Here is a 22,500-nt window from a genome sequence, read left to right as displayed (position 1 = left end):
ATACCTACAGACCTACATACCTACATACCTACAGACCTACATACCTACATACCTACATACCTACAGACCTACATACCTACATACCTACATACCTACATACCTACATACCTACATACCTACATACCTACATACCTACATACCTACAGACCTACAGACCTACATACCTACATACCTACATACCTACATACCTACATACCTACATACCTACAGATCTACAGTCCAACATACCTTCATACTTACATACCTACATACCTACATACCTTCATACCTACATACCTACATACCTACATATCTACAGACCTACATACCTACATACCTACATACCTACATACCTCCATACCTACATACCTACATACCTACAGACCTACATACCTACATACCTACATACCTACATACCTACATACCTACAGACCTACATACCTACAGACCTACATACCTACATACCTACATACCTACAGACCTACATACCTACATACCTACATACCTACATACCTACAGACCAGACCTACAGACCTACATACCTACATACCTACATACCTACATACCTACATACCTACATACCTACATACCTACAGACCTACATACCTACAGACCTTCATACCTACATACCTACATACCTTCATACCTACAGACCTACATACCTACATACCTACATACCTACATACCTACATATCTACATACCTACATACCTCCAGACCTACATACCTACATACCTACATACCTACATACCTACATACCTACATACCTACAGACCTACAGACCTACAGACCTACATACCTACATACCTACATACCTACATACCTACATACCTACATACCTACATACCTACATACCTACAGACCTACATACCTACATACCTATAGACCTACATACCTACAGACCTACATACCTACATACCTACATACCTACATACCTACAGACCTACATACCTACATACCTACATACCTACATACCTACATACCTTCATACCTACATACCTTCATACCTACATACCTACATACCTACATACCTACATACCTACATACCTACAGACCTACAGACCTACATACCTACATACCTACATACCTACATACCTACATACCTACATACCTACATACCTACATACCTTCATACCTACAGACGTACATACCTACATACCTACATACCTACATACCTACATACCTACAGACCTACATACCTACATACCTACAGACCTACATACCAACATACCTACATACCTACATACCTACAGACCTACATACCTACATACCTACATACCTACATACCTACATACCTACATACCTACATACCTACATACCTACATACCTACAGACCTACATACCTACATACCTACAGACCTACATACCTACATACCTACATACCTACATACCTACATACCTACATACCTACAGACCTACATACCTACATACCTACATACCTACATACCTACAGACCTTCATACCTACAGACCTGCATACCTACATACCTTCATACCTAAAGACCTACATACCTACATACCTACAGACCTACATACCTACATACCTACATACCTACATACCTACAGACCTACATACCTACATACCTACATACCTACATACCTACATACATACAGACCTACAGATCTACATACCTACAGACCTACATACCTACATACCTACAGACCTACATACCTACATACCTACATACCTACATACCTACAGACCTACATACCTACATACCTACATACCTACATACCTACATACCTACATACCTACATACCTACAGACCTACATACCTACATACCTACATACCTACATACCTACATACCTTCATACCTACATACCTACATACCTACATACCTACAGACCTACAGACCTACATACCTACATACCTACATACCTACATACCTACAGACCTACATACCTACATACCTACAGACCTTCATACCTACATACCTACATACCTACATACCTTCATACCTACATACCTACATACCTACATACCTACAGACCTACATACCTACATACCTACAGACCTTCATACCTACATACCTACATACCTACATACCTACAGACCTACATACCTACATACCTACATACCTACATACCTACATACCTACATACCTACATACCTTCATACCTACATACCTACATACCTACAGACCTACATACCTACATACCTACATACCTACATACCTACATACCTACATACCTACAGACCTACATACCTACATACCTACATACCTACATACCTACATACCTACATACCTACATACCTACATACCTACAGACCTACATACCTACATACCTACATACCTACATACCTACATACCTACATACCTACAGACCTACATACCTACATACCTACATACCTACAGATCTACATACCTACATACCTACATACCTACATACCTACATACCTACAGACCTACATACCTACATACCTACATACCTACAGATCTACATACCTACATACCTACATACCTACATACCTACAGACCTACAGACCTACAGATCTACATACCTACATACCTACATACCTACATACCTTCATACCTACAGACCTACATACCTACATACCTACATACCTACATACCTACATACCTACATACCTACATACCTACAGACCTACAGACCTACATACCTACATATCTACAGACCTACATACCTACATACCTACATACCTACATACCTACATACCTACATACCTACATACCTACATACCTACATACCTACATACCTACAGACCTACATACCTACATACCTTCATACCTACATACCTTCATACCTACATACCTACATACCTACATACCTACATACCTACATACCTACATACCTTCATACCTACATACCTTCATACCTACAGACCTACATACCTTCATACCTACAGGCCTACATACCTACATACCTACATACCTACATACCTACATACCTACATACCTACATACCTACATACCTACATACCTACATACCAACAGACCTACATACCTACATACCTACAGACCTACATACCTACATACCTACATAGCTACAGACCTACATACCTACATACCTACATACCTACATACCTACATACCTACATACCTACATACCTACATACCTACATACCTACAGACCTACATACCAACAGACCTACATACCTACATACCTACATACCTACATACCTACATACCTACATACCTACAGACCTTCATACCTACATACCTACATACCTACAGATCTACATACCTACATACCTACATACCTACATACCTACATACCTACATACCTACAGACCTACATACCTACAGATCTACATACCTACATACCTACATACCTACATACCTACAGACCTACATACCTACAGACCTACATACCTACATACCTACATACCTACATACCTACAGATCTACATACCTACATACCTACATACCTACATACCTACAGATCTACATACCTACATACCTACATACCTACATACCTACATACCTACATACCTACAGACCTACATACCTACAGATCTACATACCTACATACCTACATACCTACATACCTACATACCTTCATACCTACATACCTACATACCTACATACCTACATACCTTCATACCTACATACCTACATACCTACAGACCTACATACCTACATACCTACATACCTACATACCTACATACCTACATACCTACAGACCTACATACCTACAGACCTACATACCTACATACCTTCATACCTACATACCTTCATACCTACAGACCTACATACCTACATACCTACATACCTACATACCTACATACCTACAGACCTACATACCTACATACCTACAGACCTACATACCTACATACCTACATACCTACATACCTACAGACCTACATACCTTCATACCTACATACCTACATACCTACATACCTACATACCTACATACCTTCATACCTACAGACCTACAGACCTTCATACCTACATACCTACATACCTACATACCTACATACCTACATACCTACATACCTACATACCTTCATACCTACAGACCTACATACCTACATACCTACATACCTACATACCTACATACCTTCATACCTACAGACCTACATACCTTCATACCTACATACCTTCATACCTACAGACCTACATACCTACATACCTACATACCTACATACCTACATACCTTCATACCTACAGACCTACATACCTACATACCTACATACCTACATACCTACATACCTTCATACCTACAGACCTACATACCTACATACCTACATACCTACATACCTACATACCTTCATACCTACAGACCTACATACCTACATACCTACATACATACATATCTACATACCTACATACCTACATACCTACAGACCTACATACCTACAGACCTACATACCTACATACCTACATATCTACATATCTACATACCTACATACCTACATACCTACATACCTACATACCTTCATACCTACAGACCTACATACCTACATACCTACAGACCTACATACCTACATACCTACATACCTACATACCTACATACCTACATACCTACATACCTACAGACCTACAGACCTTCAGATCTACATACCTACATACCTACATACCTACATACCTACATACCTACATACCTACATACCTACAGACCTACATACCTACAGACCTACATACCTACATACCTTCAGATCTACATACCTACATACCTACATACCTACATACCTACATACCTACAGACCTACATACCTACAGACCTACATACCTACATACCTACATACCTACATACCTACATACCTACATACCTTCATACCTACATACCTACAGACCTACATACCTACATACCTACATACCTACATACCTACATACCTACATACCTACATACCTACATACCTACAGACCTACAGACCTACATACCTACATACCTACATACCTACATACCTACATACCTACATACCTACATACCTACAGACCTACATACCTACATACCTACATACCTACATACCTACAGACCTATATACCTACATACCTACATACCTACATACCTTCATACCTACATACCTACATACCTACAGACCTACATACCTACATACCTACATACCTACATACCTACATACCTACAGACCTACAGACCTACAGACCTACATACCTACATACCTACATACCTACATACCTACATACCTACATACCTTCATACCTACATACCTACAGACCTACATACCTTCATACCTACATACCTACATACCTACAGACCTACAGACCTACATACCTACATACCTACATACCTACATACCTACATACCTACATACCTTCATACCTACATACCTACAGACCTACATACCTTCATACCTACATACCTACAGACCTACAGACCTACATACCTACATACCTACATACCTACATACCTACATACCTACATACCTACATACCTACAGACCTACATACCTACATACCTACATACCTACAGACCTTCATACCTAAAGACCTACATACCTACAGACCTACATACCTACATACCTACATACCTACATACCTACATACCTACATACCTACATATCTACATACCTACATACCTACATACCTACATACCTACATACCTACACTACCACTACAGACCTACATACCTACAGACATACAGACCTACATACCTACATACCTTCATACCTAAAGACCTACATACCTACAGACCTTCATACCTACATACCTACATACCTACATACCTACATACCTACATACCTACACAACCACTACAGACCTACAGACCTACATACCTACACAACCACTACAGACCTACATACCTAGACCTACATATCTACAGACCAGATCTACATACCTACCTACAGACCTACATAACCACTACAGACCTACAGACCTACACAACCACTACAGACCAGCTCTCTCAGGAAGTCAGTCTCAACATGGAGGGCAGATGTGAGAGAGGGAGCTATGGAGGTGTTGATCTACAGCGCCACGTGATGACAGGGCAGAGACAGCACTGGAACATGAGAACAGCCTTATCCTCTCCCTCTCTGCACCAGAGACAGATAGCAGAACATGGTAGTCTACACTATTGTACAGCAGGGGGAGGCTGGTGGAGGTAGAAACCGGACAGACTCTTCGTAATGCACGGAACGGAAGGAGGAATGGTATCAAATACACTTCATGCCGTGACTGTGGTGTCATATTGGGATTGGGACTGTCCACAGCTTATATCAGACTCAATATGTGACAGCAGCTGGTGAAACTGGGAACAAGTCGCAAACCAATCAAAATGTTCTGACTCTTATTTAGAAAAAATGTAAATACATTTCAGAGTTGTTGAAATGACACAATGACACACTCGCTAGTCATTGCAATGCAATGGATTCGGTGAGTGATCCCCACTGCTCTACACTAACTAGTTAGTTGTGGGGATTACTCACTGAATCCATTGCATTGCAATTTTTTTGCCTTGACTAGCGACAAATCATTGATTTTCAACAACGTTGAAATTGACGTACATTTTCAAGTCTGAACATTTGGTGGGTTGCCGACTTGTTTCCTTTTTCACCAGCTGCTGTCACATATTTCAATAGTACTGTCACAACATTAAGACATAGAAAGGCTTTACAGTAAAACGTTGGAAAACAGAAATGAACACACTCCGAGCAAAAGTTATTATTCAAGAGTTTTAATAATTTACTAAAAAAAGAGTGTAAAAGTGGCAGATCTCTTTCTCGAGGTGGATCTGTCAGATATTCAAAGTGATGGCAAATGTAACAAGTTTGCAAACCTGTCCTTGTTTGTACGTTAGTGTACATTTCTTGGCAATACACCCTTGGCTGTATATGAATGAGACTTCATATGTATACTGTATACTGTATATCCCCCCCCCAAAAAAAAAACTCCACAGCAAAAAAATACTTTATAGGAATCACATAAAATAAAGTAAGTCAAACCAGCATGAAATGTACAGCTTTAGGAAATTCCCCGAAATAGCTGAAAAGTGTATATACAAACATGCCAGCAATTGTACTAATCGCAGAGAGCTATTTGACGTGGAGGATCTCAAGAAGAAACAGGCTTTTCTGATAGTTCGCTTGACATCGTTTCAAACTGCCACAGAAATAAAGCATATTCGTTAAATATACACCCTCGTAAAGCTCAAATACATACCATTGAAATCTATTGCCTATTTCAAGTTTATTTAGCAGGAGAGGAGAAACACTTTATAAATATATCTTTCCTGCCTTATTGAATTCCTTAACTTAAACTCATTAAATAAAAAGGCTAAAAGACAACATTTCAATAACTGTAAAAAATAAAAAGTATAGGACAAACCAAAATGCATTGTCTTTGATAAAAGATGTATACTGTATCTGCCTCTGAGGAGACAAAGGCTGTATAAACCCCACCACCCTCAACATCATCTGTGGCTGTTTGTTTCAAAGAGGTAATTATATATATACATATATATATATATATATACATATATACATACATATATATACATATATATATATGTATATATAGTTTTATATACATATATATGAATTTATACGACATTATATACTATATATAAATATGGCATCTTAACAATTTTAGTTACAATTTCCTTTAAAATGACAATTTCCATTTCTGATCACAAGGCAATTGATATTAAATTTGGAAAAGGCCTTGGTATTTATTTGTTTTCAAATTTTGTTTTTAAATATTAAAAATAGTCTAAATTCTCTGCAAATGTCAGTTTTACACTATAAACAACAAGACCTGGGTCTTACTCTTCAAATAGTATTCACTGTGTTCATATCGACAGCAATAAAATTGTCACTCCCAAAAGTAAGGAAAAAGTGCCATTATTATCAAATGCTTTGCCCCCCCCCACGAGGAGACGCCATATTCTTCACCCTTCAGAAGGTTGGTACGAATTTCACTACTAAACCGCGAGCCAATGAACTCACGACAACCAGTTTCTTAACAAACGTGTAAAAACGTCATTGTGTGAAGAAGCAATGCGTAGCTGTGATGCTGCTTCTCTCTTCAGATCCACTGCAGCATTCTGTATGCAGGCGACTCTCCGACTCCTAGATCAGGATTCCTACAACTCCCAGGGTTCCACTGTGATGGCTGGTAAAGTATAATAAGTCTTCATGTAGGAACATATCCCTTCAGGCGCCTCTCTAGACGGCTTCACAAATGTTCCGAGTCACACAGGGCTGAAGGACCCTCCTTCACCTAACAACGCTGATCTGATCGTCTGATATTAAAGAGTTGAAACACTTGAGATATGTCAGGAGTAAAAAGGGCATAGCTGGATGCTGGGTAGTTCCGTCTTCTGTCTCTGGCTGCTGTGCCCCTTCCAAAGGTCAAAGGTTGATATTGGCACAACTTTACATCTGCAACCACTGCTTTTTAAAGGTAAGAATTGCACTGAGGATGGTACACAGTTTGTAAAAAAAGTAAAACTGTACATAGGCGTGTGTATGTTCCCCCCCCCCCCCCACGAACCGACCTCTTTAGAAAGTATGCACAATCATCTGTCCTGCCACTACCTTGGCCAGCCATTGAACCGATCCTCCATGTCCATCCATCCGTGGAAACAACAAGAGACCTCTGGCGCTCTCTGGTGGCCAGACAGAGCAAGCGCAGGCACACAGGATTCTCAGGTCCCATCAGTTGTGTCCATCAGGGCTCTCGTGTTGTTAAAGCATATTGAGGATGGCGTTGTACATCTGTGTGAGCACGGCCAGGTGCACGGGCAGGCAGGATCGGCGGTCCTGGGTCGCAGGGGTACACGTCAACCAGGAGAGGGCGTTGTACTGCTCCAACACAAACCTGGGCACAGGGGCAAGAGGACAAGGGTTCGGGGTTAGAGAACGTATCACTGATTCTGTGGCTGATCGCTGTTTGACCTTTCATGCCAGAATTGTCTCTTGAAGTCATTTAAATGATGTCACTGTGTCACAGAGAACCTGTGATGATTTTGGCATTTCATGACATTTTAAACATGCTAATTAAGGCTACGTTGACATCCATTTGCTTTTGGTTAGCGGTTAGTGACAGTGCCCAGATAAGCAGAGCCAAAGTGTGGTCTAAATGTCTGCCTTTGTCCATAGACTCCTTTCAAGGTAAGGAACTAAATATATGATTTAGTCATTTGGATGAACTAACCCTTTAAACCGTGACAGTTAACTATTGGAGTCTAACATAGGGTAGGGTAGGGTAGGGGTTAGGGTAGGGATTAGGGTTAGAGTTAGTAGTTAGGGTAGGGGTTAGGGTTATGGTAGGGTAGGATAGGGGTTAGGATTTAGGGTAGGATAGGGGTTAGGGTTATGGTAGGGTAGGATAGGGGTTAGGGTTAGGATGTAGGGTAGGATAGGGGTTAGTGTCTAGTGTGTCCAGTAGGGGGCAGACAGGGGCTGGTCCTCACCTGAGCACGTCAGACGTGGTCTTGGAGTCCAGAGGGTGAGCGTGAGTCTTCTTGGACGGCTTGTCAGAGCCCGTCTTGTCAGAGCCCGTCTTGTCAGAGCCCGTCTTGTCAGAGCTCGTCTTGTCAGAGCTCGTCTGATTGGCCGGCTCATCTGATTGGGCGATGGAGATGTGGTGGTGTAGAGATGCCTGGAGGAAGTAGAGTTACACAGGGTTAGAGTCTGAACACACACACACACACACACATACACACACACTTATCCCCTCAAACCAGAATTTATATCGAGGGAGACATTATGCAGTATAAGTGCGTTTGTATCGGGCATCACGCTGCCTCGCCACAGTGCAAACACAAATGACCGCACTCTGAAAAAACACCCCGATTTTAACCAGCGATGCCGAAAGCTAGCCATGGGGTGACTCAGCTGTAGGGCTGCTGAGGGTATTTCAACTTCAACAGGAATAGTGGGATCCCCTATGGATCCCACTTTTTCTTTTGTATTACATTGCGGATACTGATGTTTGTTATTTATTTATTTTGTGTTGTTTCAGTATTAAGAATGGAAAATTATGTTTATTTATTTATTTTGTGTTGTTTCAATACTAAGAATGGAAAATTATTAGTACTGTGGATACTGTAATTTCTGTATTAATTAATGGATTATACAATTTAAGTATTATTGCTCTCACTTGGAAGTGACGGATAGGGGTAGGACATGATAAGCTCAGGCTTCATCCTACTCCCTTTCGAACAGTGATACCTGTACTTTTCGTTATTAGTTATTCATTTTTTTTGTTCGAAATAAAGATTCATTCATTCATTCATCCCTTTACCTTGAGGAAGAGTGGACACTGGTTCTGAGCTTGGGGACAGGAGGCCCAGAACCAGTGCGGCAGGCCCTCTGCCTGGGCCGTGGACACGTAGTAGCCCAGGGCCAGCGGCTGCTGCTTCAGCTCCTCTGGGGGGTTCTCCCTGGACAGCAGCCTCTCGCCCTGGCTCTGGAGGACACACACACACACACACACACACATTATAAATGCTTTATTTATGTCCACATACATGTACAATATCTAAAGGACATAAACACTATCAGTGCATTTTGACATTATGAAAACAGTCAGTTACAGTAGTGCTGAGCCAACAACCAGTTATGCTACACACAATGATTACAGTGGATTTGACAGATACAGTATCAATACTGTAAAACAGACAGTATCCAGCTCATGGGTACAAGAAGCACCGCCTTCTCCATATTGAGCGGCTACCAATAATAGCAGATACTGAGTAATACTTTGCTAACTGTTTGGCCCTTCTCTTAGATAGACCAGCCATTTGAAGGCCTCTTACACACACACACACACACACACACACACACACAGGCAGGAGAACACACACGCACGCACACACACACACACACACACACACACACAGGCAGGAGAACACACACAGACACACGCACACACACACACACAAACACAGGCAGGAAAACACACACGCACACACACACACACACACACACACACACACACAGACAGACAGGAGAACACACACACGCACGCACACGCACACACACACACACACACACACACACACAGAGGAGAAAGTCAGAGAGGGTGAGAAATGCCTGACACACGACTGACAAAGACAGCACCAGTCAAGTCTGGACGCTAATAGAAAGGACTACCTTCTGTAGCCTGGCTAGCGTCGGTCCTGAACTCACCCTGTTGTGCTGGAATTGGGAGCCCCCGCCCATGCCGGAGGGGGAGCCGGGGGAGGGCACGGGGGAGGTGTTGGGGGAGGGGTGGAGGTTCCCCGTGATCAGCATCATGTCGTGGCCGATGTCATCGATGTCGTCGGGGAACGGCAGGTCAAACATGTCGTCTGGAGAGAGAGAGGAACACAGTCAGTTGAAGACTTAGGCTGTCTACGGAGCTCTGGATGTGGACACAGTCACAGTGGTAGCACGGTAGAGGCTGACGAGGTCTGTGGCTGTGTTAGATACCATTCCCTCATCCCGTTCCGTTCTGTGTATTACAATGAGCCCCGTCCTCCGATCTCTACCTCCACCACAGAGCCTCCCCTGCTGGTAGCAGCACATGCCTTTCCTTGCTCTCCTGAACCGATTGCACCCCCTGGTGGAGGTGAAATGACCTACTTCACAAGGTAAACACTCTTACCGACTTAAGACTTAAGAAGAGAAAGAAGCCTTATCGAATTAAGAATGAGAAGATAAGGGAATACAAAAGAATGCTTTTGACACAGTTTCGAATTCATATTTTCCTCGAGTTGTCAATCTCCTGAGCTAGCATGGCACGGTGTTAGCATGGCTAGCGTGTTAGCATGGCTAGGGTTAAGGCTAGGGTTAGGGTTAAGGGTTAGGGTTAGGGCACTGACCCAGTCCCTCCTGTCCGGCGTTGTCCTCCCCTGTGGGGTAGGAGCTGGGTGCCACCTGGATGGTGGAGGAGGTGGGGAAGATCAGGATGTGCGTGCAGGAGGCGTCCTGCGGCGTGTTCAGCTGGGACGTCTGCAGGTTGAGGGCCGTGCTGCGGCCGAACACCGAGCCCATCGTCACCGCGTCTAGACACACACGCACGCACACACACACACACACACGGGCAGGAGAACACACACACACACACACACATAAACAAACACATTAACTTGATGATATACATTGCTAGTGCTATGAATAACCCCCATCATCCTCATCCTCATCCTCATCCTCATCCTCCTCATCCTCATCATCATCATCCTCATTATCCTCATCATCATCATCATCCTCATCATCATCATCCTCATCCTCATCATCATCATCATCATCATCCTCATCATCATCATCCTCATCATCATCATCCCATGCTGACCTGGCATCACAACGAAGGATCCCTGGGGCTCCATGGCGACCAGACAGGCGCTGAGGATGGAGGGAGAGTCGGCGGAGGACAAGCCACACATGCGACACGCCTCCTTCAGCTGACGACTGATGGAGTGGAGGTTGTGTTCCCCTAGGAGGATGCTCCAGTCTGTGGAGGGAGAGAGGGAGGGAGGGAGGGAGGGGGGGAGGGGGGGTGAGTGGGAGGGAGGGGGGTGAGAGGGAGGGAGGGGGGAGGGGGGATGAGAGGGGGGGAGGGGGGGGTTAGAGGGAGGGAGGGAGAGAGAGAGAGAGAAAGAGAGAGAGAGATGGAGAAGGAGAGAGAGGCAGAGACAAATGGCAGAGAGAGAAAGGGAGAGAGAGAGAAAGAGAGGGGGAGAGAATCAGCACAAGGAATGATTGTACTGTCTTACTGGTGTCTCTCCACTGGGTCAACTGAAATATTATCAGACGTCTGTGTTTCAGCAACATCTATCTTTAGATCATCTCGTAACGAGCACAGAAAAGGGTTATGACCAACCGGTCGTCATTTCAATCCGTCCACAGGAAGCCAACATTTCAACCCGTCCACAGGGACACTTAAACAGAACCCACTCCACCACCGACACTCACCCTTCAGCTCGCCGTGCCCCAGCCGGCCCAGCCGACCAATCACGATTCTCCAAGGCATGGAGGTCATCTGGATGATCCCCACGCACCAATCCCACATCTTCTGCAGGCCCATCTTCCTGGCGGATACCTTGGGGCGCCGCGCTCTGGAGAAGCCACGGGGAGATGTTATAGTCTCATTAGCTGAATACACAATATACCAGCATCAAATAGCGTAGTCCAGCAACAAATAGCCCTCGGGCAGACACAACAACAAATAGATTTATGTGTAGAACATGTTTTATATTGATTGCATATCTTGCGCACACAAGGAATACAAAATGCAACATTATGACTTTGCACACACAGTGGATATCTCCCCTCTCTCAGCCCCTGGGCCCACATTTGATTTGATTCAGCGAAACAGTGCTGAGCAGAGCAAAAAAAAAAAGACCTTCCAACTCAGAATCTACTCTGTATTACTCTGGATTATTGCAGCTTGATTTGAACATCGGTTTCGGGAAAACTGTAATTATTCCATGGAGAGTTGTTGTTAACAGTCGGACAATGTAATCGCATATCCTGGAAACGCTAGACGCAGCATTCAAAACTCCCATTGGTGTATTAGAAATATGAAGGCAAAGATGGACGACGTTGCCCCAATTTTAGTACCCACACACACACACACACACACACACACACACACACACACACACACACACACACACACACACACACACACACACCCCACCCGCCCGCCTAGCCTGCGTGACTCTACAGTACCTGTTGGGTACGTCGATGTTGATGATGCAGGTCTCCAGGAGCTCCCCCTTCTGGTCAGTGCAGGACACGAGGATCCAGCGCTGGTCATGTGACAGACAGTAGCCCACGAAGAGCACGTTGTACCTGGGGGGGACCTCTGGCCACACCTCCCCCGGCTCTGGCTGCCTGCTGCGCTGGGAGGGGCCCAGGATGTAGGGGGGAGAGTACCCCTGGAGGGGGCTGGGGTGCTGTGGAGTGGAGTGGGGGAGGGAGGAGAGAGGAGGGGGAGAGAGAGAGAGAGAGAGAGAGAGAGAGAGGGGACAGAGAGGGGGCGAGAGAGAGAGAGGAGATGGGAGGGGGGGGGGGGACAGATGGGGGGGGGGTGGGAGGGCGATTGTGATGCAGAGAAAAAGAGACAAAGAGTTTTTGAACGTGTGAGAGGTTGGAAGTTGGATGTCCAAATACAAGAGATGCATAGAAGAGAGAGTCCTCTTCAGTTCAGCTGACATGAGTTCAGTACCCATGAGCCTGCGGGCCCTACTGTACCTCTGGACTCTTGAGCACCGCGTCGAGGGCCGCCCCGGGGCCGAAGCCGGTCATGGACTTGATGTGTGTCTGGGTGGGGAGGAGCCGCCGGCACTGGGAGTAGCAGGAGAAGGCCAGGGAGCGGAGGTGCTGCAGGTACAGGGGGCTCTCGCCACTGGCAGGCTGGAGCAGGTAATGACATGGTATCACCTGGACGTACACACACACACACACACACACACACACACACACACGCATGCGGGCACACAAATACACAGACACACACACGCGCACGCACGCACACAGACACACGCACACAAAGACACACACACAGGGAATGAATGAGCCATTAGAAGATGTAATAATAATAATAATAATAATAATCATCATCATCATCATCATCATAATAATCATAATAATAATAATAATACGTTTTATTTATATAGCACCTTTCATACATAATAATGCAGCTCAGTGCTTAGGGAGAGAGCTCTTAGGAGAGCTCTTAGGACCTGGAAGGCTATTACTGTCATCAGTCCTGTGAGGAAACAATAGTCTCTCTCTCTCCTAACCTAACCCTAACCCTCACCATCCCTAAACCATTTCTAAACAGTGCACCAAGCCTAGCAGTATATATATATATATATAACATCTCATTGTGTTTCATCCCTGAATGAAATGTGCTATATAATAAATCACATCTGATTCGATTTGATCTGATTTGATTTGACAGCGGATGACTCACCTGCAGTACCAGCGCTGGCCTCATGGCCTCCGGCAGCGTCTGCAGCATCTCCGTGTAGCAGCGCATCAACCCCAGCAGCCACACGCTGTTCTCCTCCACCTCCTCCCCCTCTTCTTCCTCTCTCCCTCCGTCCCTCGCTCCTCCCGAGCACAGGAAGGGGTCCACGATGTACAACACGATGGCCGGCGGGTGGGCGTGGCTGTCCGCAGCGTCCGGCAGGGTGGGGATACCGATTCGCTCGCGCTCTGCAATGCTGGGAGGAGACACCGAGAACGTCACCACACTGTCACATACAGTCATCATAACACTAGAATATGTGTAATATAACACAGTAATAACACAATCATGACACATGACCTCCCCTTTCCACCGCCACACAAACCTAGTTCTAGTTCTGGGCTGGTTGCTAGTGCCGGTTCGGTTCGCGAAGTTGTTTCAACTTACGAGACCTTCTAAGAAACGGTTTGCTTTTCTACAGGCTAGTACCGGCTAGCTCTCCGGGTTAGTACTACGATAGCCCCTACAAGGGCTAGCCCTCAGGGCTAGTACTAGCTCTCAGGGTTAGCAGCCCTACAATAACTCTCTCTTGGGGGTTAACAGCCGTACGACAGCCAGTACAAAGCTACCAGGCTTGCATTGCGGTACTGTAAGCCTTTGACCCCCCCTCCCTCACCTCTCGGGGGTCTCTGCAGGCTGCGTGGGGGCCGGGGTGGGGTTGTTAGCGCCACCCTTGGACTCTGCCGTCCCTCCCTGTTGGGTGTCCGCTGTGCCAGGCTGTCCTGGGGTCGCTGCTGCTGCTGCTGCTGCAGTGGGGGGGGCCGCGGTGTTTCCTGAGCTGGGGGCTGCCGCCTCTCCCTCGGGAGCCCCGGGACCGGAGGGGGGGGCAGGCTGGGCGCCGGGGGGGGCAGGTTGGGCTGAGGAGGTTGTAGGAGACTGGGTCTGGGGCTGGGGCTTGGGGGGCACCAGGAGACTGCTGTCCACGGAGAGGACAGATAACTGGGGACCTGGAGGGAGGGGGGGGGGGGGGGGGGGGGGGGGGGACATAGGGGAGAAGTTAGTTAGAAGTTATTCATATCCATAGTTAAGTTATCCATAATAACACAGTGGTGTAGAATAGAATAGAATAGAATGTTCCCCGTGGTGTTATCCATCCTGTCAGGTATCTGCTGTGAGGGTAAACAACCACGACATCGACATGAATCAAGTGTAATCCAAATTAGGGGTGGGCATCGACGATCGATAATTGATCGATAATTGATCGATAAGGATCTTGGTCGATCACAAAATAAAACATTTGGTCGATCACCATTTTTTTTTTTTTTTGTGATCGACCAAATGTTTTATTTTGTGATCGACCAAGATCCTTATCGATCAATTATCGATCGTCGATGCCCACCCCTAATCCAAATAGATAAATACATAAAGCCCCCCCCTCCCATCTCTCCCCCTCCCTCCCTCCCTCCCTCCCTCCCTCCCTCTCACCTAGCTGCTGTCTGCAGGCCTGGGCGTAAAGTCGGAGTTTGTTGAGGTTGTCCGTGTGTTGTTGTCCGGCCCAGGGCCCAGTGAACCACTGGTCCACCTGCTCGTCCTCCAGCTTGTCTGACTGGTCTCCCCCTCCTCCTCCTCCTCCCACGCCTCCCACAAGCACCAGGCCGTCCCGGGACACCTTGGCTAGAGGCCGGTGCTTCCCCAAACGACAGGTCTGAGGCACAGAACAGACAGACAGACAGAACAGACAGAACAGACAAACAGAACAGACAGAACAGACAGACAGACAGAACAGACAGAACAGACAGACAGACAGACCGAACAGACAGAACAGACAGAACAGACAGAACAGATAGAACAGACAGAACAGACAGACAGACAGACAGAACAGACAGACAGAACAGACAGAACAGACAGACAGACAGAACAGACAGACAGAACAGACAGAACAGACAGAACAGACAGAACAGACAGACAGACAGACAGAACAGACAGACAGACAGAACAGACAGAACAGACAGAACAGACAGACAGACAGAACAGACAGACAGACAGAACAGACAGAACAGACAGAACAGACAGAACAGACAGACAGAACAGACAGACAGACAGACAGACAGAACAGACAGACAGACAGACAGACAGAACAGACAGACAGACAGAACAGACAGAACAGACAGAACAGACAGACAGACAGAACAGACAGACAGACAGAACAGACAGAACAGACAGAACAGACAGACAGACAGAACAGACAGAACAGACAGAACAGACAGACAGAACAGACAGACAGACAGACAGAACAGACAGACAGACAGACAGAACAGACAGAACAGACAGACAGACAGACAGAACAGACAGAACAGACAGAACAGACAGACAGACAGAACAGACAGACAGAACAGACAGAACAGACAGAACAGACAGAACAGACAGAACAGACAGAACAGACAGACAGAACAGACAGAACAGACAGAACAGATAGAACAGACAGAACAGACAGAACAGACAGACAGAACAGACAGAACAGACAGACAGACAGAACAGACAGACAGACAGAACAGACAGAACAGACAGACAGACAGAACAGACAGACAGACAGAACAGACAGAACAGACAGAACAGACAGAACAGACAGACAGACAGACAGACAGAACAGACAGAACAGACAGACAGACAGAACAGACAGACAGACAGACAGACAGAACAGACAGACAGACAGACAGAACAGACAGAACAGACAGACAGACAGAACAGACAGACAGACAGACAGAACAGACAGAACAGACAGACAGGCAGACAGACAGGGATCGTTAGGGGTTGTTTTAAATGTATGACTGCAGGTCAACGATATTGTAACATTCACACAGTACTAGTACACATTCATCATCTCCTAAATATGAGGACAAATATGAGGACAGTATGAGGCAGAGTGTGGTAATGAACCAGAACTACTGTATCATCCAGGGGAGGCTGGCGGAGGTACACATCGGAGGCTCGCTGTAACACATGGAACGGAATAAGGAACGGTATCGAGCTATTGGATGCGTTACAACGAGCCCGTCCTCTGCCTCCACCAGCCTCCGTCCTCTGCTTCAGACACAGGTTGTGAGCTGTTGCGGGGTGTGTGTGTACCTCGTAGACGGCGCTGAGCTCCTGGAAGAAGGCGTTGGCCCCGGCCAACAGGGACGGACTGTTGGGACAGAGCACCAGGAAGGCAACGTCTCTCTGGCCGCCGTACGGCTCCAACGTCAGCTTCTCCCAGAACGGCAGCGCCAGCGGGGACAACGCCAGGAAGTCCCGGTCGCGGTCGTAGCCTAGCAACAGCGTGGGGATGGGCAGGGGCTCCGGCGACTCCTCGGATCCTGGTCGACACAGAGAGAAATTAGATGGTTTTTTTATTTTTATGATTATTACATTGTTACATGCTCCCAATGAGCGGGCCGGCGCCTTGCATGGTAGCTTGCCACCATCGCTGTGTGTGAATGTGTGTGTGAATGGGTGAATGAGAGGCCATTGTAAAGAGCTTTGCAATAAGGCGCTATATAAGTGCAGTCCATTTACTTGAGTGAGGGACTTGGCCCTAAGTTACTCCAGGGAGAGTGTTAATTGTAAATCGCTTTGGATAAAAGCGTCTGTTAAATGTTAAATGGTGTAAATGTAAATGGCTGATAAAGATGAAGTACGTGTGGTTGTAACCATGAATGAACTAGAGTGGACAAAGTAGGAGATCATCTGATTCTGTAATATCTGTAATATCAAGGATAACGTTGACCATATTCAACACCACTGTATAGTACACACAATGCTAAACACTCCAAACACACATACAAAGACGCTACCTAGAACCGTTTAGAGTACTTTTGGCTTGTCCCTTTGGGAGAAACCCTTTTGATTTTACCGCACATTTAGATTTTTACATTTTTGCCATTCAGCAGACGCCTTTATCCAAAGCGACGTACAACAAATACATTTGACTAAGTAAGTGAATCATCTATCCGCCAGTCATAGCGGGAAAAAGTCGTCTATGCTCAGGCCTGGGGCTGTCGGCAGTCGTCGTGCTAAAAGAAGGACTTTTCTTTTGACACCGGGGAAACAGTACAGGAGGGTAGTAGATGTCTCAGGAGGGACAGTTATGGTGTAGCCTGAAGAGATGGGGGTCTTCAGTCTACGGAGGAGGATGGGGAGTGATTCTGCAGTTTTCTGACAGCAGTGGGACGCCAGTAGAACCCTTTCCATAGAAGAAGTCAATGTGGTATGGTATGTCCCTTCTGACTCACCGTAGGAGCCCCTGCCGGCCATCTTGTGGAACTGTTGCCAGGTGAGCGGTCCCTGGACGTGCTGGATGTTCTCCCAGGTCCTGCCTGTCCTCTTCTTCTGAATGGCGTCTTGCAGGAAGGGCTGCAGGGACAGCAGCATCCGCACCACATCCTGGGACGACAGCATGCTGATGTCCAATACTGGGGAGGCAAGGAGACAACCACACACACATACACACACACATACACACACACACACACAGGCAAGAGAACACACACAGGCAGGCAGGAGAACACACACAAACACACACACAGACACACACACACACACAGACAGGCAAGAGAACACACACAGGCAGGAGAACACACACATACACACACAGGCAGGACAACACACACATACACACACAGGCAGGACAACACACACACACACACACACACACACACAGGCAAGAGAACACACACAGGCAGGACAACACACACATACACACACAAGCAGGACAACACACACACACACACACACAGGCAGGACAACACACACACATACACAGGCAGGAGAACACACACATACACACACACGCAGGAGAACACACACATACACACACACGCAGGAGAACACACACACGCAGGAGAACACACACACGCAGGGCAAGACACACACACAAACATAAAGTACATGAATCCACAATTAGACGTCACGCAACAGGCCATCACTAACAAAGACACGTGGACATTAACCTTCAGTAAACTTAAGTGAATTAAAATGTTTAAAAAAAAAAGGTAATAATGTCTGTATCGAAAAAATCTCCTGAGGAATTAGTCATTCATACGACATTCTTCCTCCAGCAGTAAGTCTCTCATCTTCCTTTTTTCTCTGTGAAGTAAAGCTGAGTAAGCTGTGATAACCATCTCCTGTATAATCACTTCAACACGTGTCTAATCTCTCGCACAACGCTCCATTAGAAGCACAGTGGAACAGCGGAGGGGCGGGGGGAGGGGGGGATGGGGGAGGGGGGGGGGAGGGGGAGTGGGCTTCAGTATTCATCACTGAGACACATCTATCCCTCTTCTATCCCTCTTCTCCTCCTGCTGCCATTGTTCTAGCGACACCCTGCGCAGCCCCATCCCTCCTCCTTACCGTTGGTGTGCGGCCAGGAGTGTAGCGCGCTGCTCCTCACCACCGCCGGGTCCACTTTCCGCTCGGCGGGGTTGTCCACGTACTGCTGCCCCTGCACCAGCGCGTTGTAGCACTCCACGCACGCGTCGCTCCCGTCCGCCCACTGCTTGTCGGCCATCCAGCTCTGCAGCAGCGCCCCCTGGCGCCCGCGGCACGAACAGGCGGGCGGGAGGTGCAGGGAGGCCAGGGAGGAGATGGGCTGGGAGCACTGCTCCTGGATCAGGACCATGACCGAGGCGGGGACGGGCGGGGCGTCCTGCGGCCGCTTGGCCCGGGGGTCCCCCATGGGCGGGTCGCGGCGGCACAGCGCCAGCCGCCGCTCGGCCGCCCGGCCCACCTCCGAGCCGCGGCCGAAGATGTCCATCTCGTCCTCCAGGAAGAGGCCCGTGGCGTGGGCCAGGCGGCGGTTGACGATGGCGCTGAAGCCGCACATGCAGCGGTACTGGTCCTCGCGGGTGGAGTCGGGGATGTACACGCCCACGTCGGCGCCCTTGACGTTCATGTTGCAGGCGCAGATGCAGCAGCTGTCGAAGTTGCGGTCCTTGAACACGTTGAGGACCGAGTCGGACAGGAGCAGGGCGGCGTAGAGGCTGTGCGCCTCGGGGAGGGCGGGCCCGGAGGAGCCGCGGGGGTCCACGGAGCTCATGGGGATGCTGGTGGAGGGCGTGGAGGCCGGAGAGCTCACCTCCGTGCCCTCCTGCTTCACCGAGCCCTGGCCGCTGGCTACGCCCCGGGGGGTCCGCGGGGTGCGGGGGGTGGGCACGGAGAAGCGCGGGGTGGCCGGGGAGGGGGAGGGGAGGACTCCACCCGCGGTGCCCACGGAGGGGGCGTTGATGCTCAGGTGGGAGTAGTCCTGGTCCACGCTGGGGATGTTGCTGGGGAAGGAAGGAGGTGGTTAGACAGACAAATAAAAGGCTTCTTTTCATGATTACATGATTATACACTGAGGGATCCTGAGGCTAATCATTCAAACACTGTCAAACTCTATTTTTGCTTTACTGACTACATAAAAAAACGTCCATAACACTTTATGACCTGCAGTTAATTCAATGTGCTGATGGCACACCCCAAATGACACTGTGACTTACTTCAATGAACAGGGGCCCACACCAGGGGAGGCTGGTGGAGGTAGACATCGGAGGACAGGCTCATTGTAATGTATAGAATGGAAAACATTTCTGATTCCTCGTTCCATTCCATGCATTACAATGAGCCCGTCCTCCGATTTCTACCTCCACCAGCCTCCCCTGCGCCAGAGCAGACCCAGTACTGAACAATGAGCAGATCCAGACCCAGACCCAGACCCAGACCCACAACCACACCCACACCCACACCCACACCCACACCCACACCCACACCCAGTCCCAGACCCAGTCCCAGACCCACAACCACACCCACACCCACACCCACACCCACACCCACACCCGCACCCAGACCCAGACCCAGACCCAGACCCAGACCCAGACCCAGACCCAGACCCAGACCCAGACCCACACCCACACCCAGTCCCAGTCCCAGACCCACACCCACACCCACACCCACACCCAGACCCACACCCACACCCACACCCACACCCACACCCACACCCACACCCACACCCAGACCCAGTACTCACATATATCCGTCCCTGATGAAGGGGGTGTTGGGGGGGAGGGCGGAGTAATGTTCCATCTTAGGCATCATCGCCCAGGAGGGCCGGTAGTAGCAGTGGTCCGGCACCTTGAGGGGGGGCAGACAGTGGCTGGGGAGGGTCCGCAGGGGGGCGAACATGGAGCAGCCCATCTGTGGCTGGATGGAGGGGACGCGGTAGACGAAGGAGAAGTCCTGTAGGGGGGGGGGCAGGGGGAGAGGGGGGAGAGGGGGGAGAGGAGGAGCTCACTACACATGTGGTTGTGGTACAGCCAATCAAAGGGCAATAAACAAGGACACCACCATGTTGACTGTGTTGGTGATGCTGGGAACACAAGCCACTCCCCCCCGTTGATTAACAAACATGTATACACATTCCGTTCCATGCATTACAATGACCCTGTCCCCCGATTTCTACCTCCACCAGCCTTCACTGTCACACACATACACACACACACACACACACACATACACACACATGCTTTACCACTACATGTAAAACTTGCAAAGGTTAAGCATGGGTGTTCCTTCCTTCCTTCCTTCCTTCCTTCCCTCCCTCCCTCCCTCCCTCCCTCCCTCTCTCAGTCACAGACTGGCCCTGCTCAACTCTTCATTGACAAAATGAAGCAACCTTCACT

At 47.5% G+C, this 22,500-nt stretch overlaps 1 protein-coding gene across 1 annotated transcript in view; it reads right to left on the bottom strand.

Moving 5' to 3' along the window:
* Positions 1-8,589: 8,589 nt before the first annotated feature.
* LOC308156305 (mediator of RNA polymerase II transcription subunit 13-like) overlaps positions 8,590-22,500 on the bottom strand; it is a gene marked incomplete at both ends in the record, with an annotated part of 57,494 nt that continues 43,583 nt past the window's right edge. The window contains 16 exons of the mRNA XM_080529650.1: positions 8,590-8,722; positions 9,318-9,505; positions 10,151-10,315; positions 11,038-11,198; positions 11,712-11,894; positions 12,182-12,340; positions 12,802-12,944; positions 13,561-13,787; positions 14,086-14,274; positions 14,810-15,062; positions 15,483-15,813; positions 16,292-16,511; positions 17,933-18,162; positions 19,078-19,257; positions 20,195-21,108; positions 21,849-22,057. Of these exons, the coding sequence (XP_080385776.1) occupies positions 8,590-8,722; positions 9,318-9,505; positions 10,151-10,315; positions 11,038-11,198; positions 11,712-11,894; positions 12,182-12,340; positions 12,802-12,944; positions 13,561-13,787; positions 14,086-14,274; positions 14,810-15,062; positions 15,483-15,813; positions 16,292-16,511; positions 17,933-18,162; positions 19,078-19,257; positions 20,195-21,108; positions 21,849-22,057 (3,885 nt within the window). The remainder of the gene's footprint in view (positions 8,723-9,317; positions 9,506-10,150; positions 10,316-11,037; positions 11,199-11,711; positions 11,895-12,181; positions 12,341-12,801; positions 12,945-13,560; positions 13,788-14,085; positions 14,275-14,809; positions 15,063-15,482; positions 15,814-16,291; positions 16,512-17,932; positions 18,163-19,077; positions 19,258-20,194; positions 21,109-21,848; positions 22,058-22,500) is intronic.

This window comes from Nansenia antarctica (genome assembly GCF_963989245.1).
Source record: "Nansenia antarctica genome assembly, chromosome: 4".
NCBI lineage: Eukaryota > Metazoa > Chordata > Actinopteri > Argentiniformes > Microstomatidae > Nansenia > Nansenia antarctica.
This window is presented reverse-complemented; position numbering and strand designations above follow the sequence as displayed.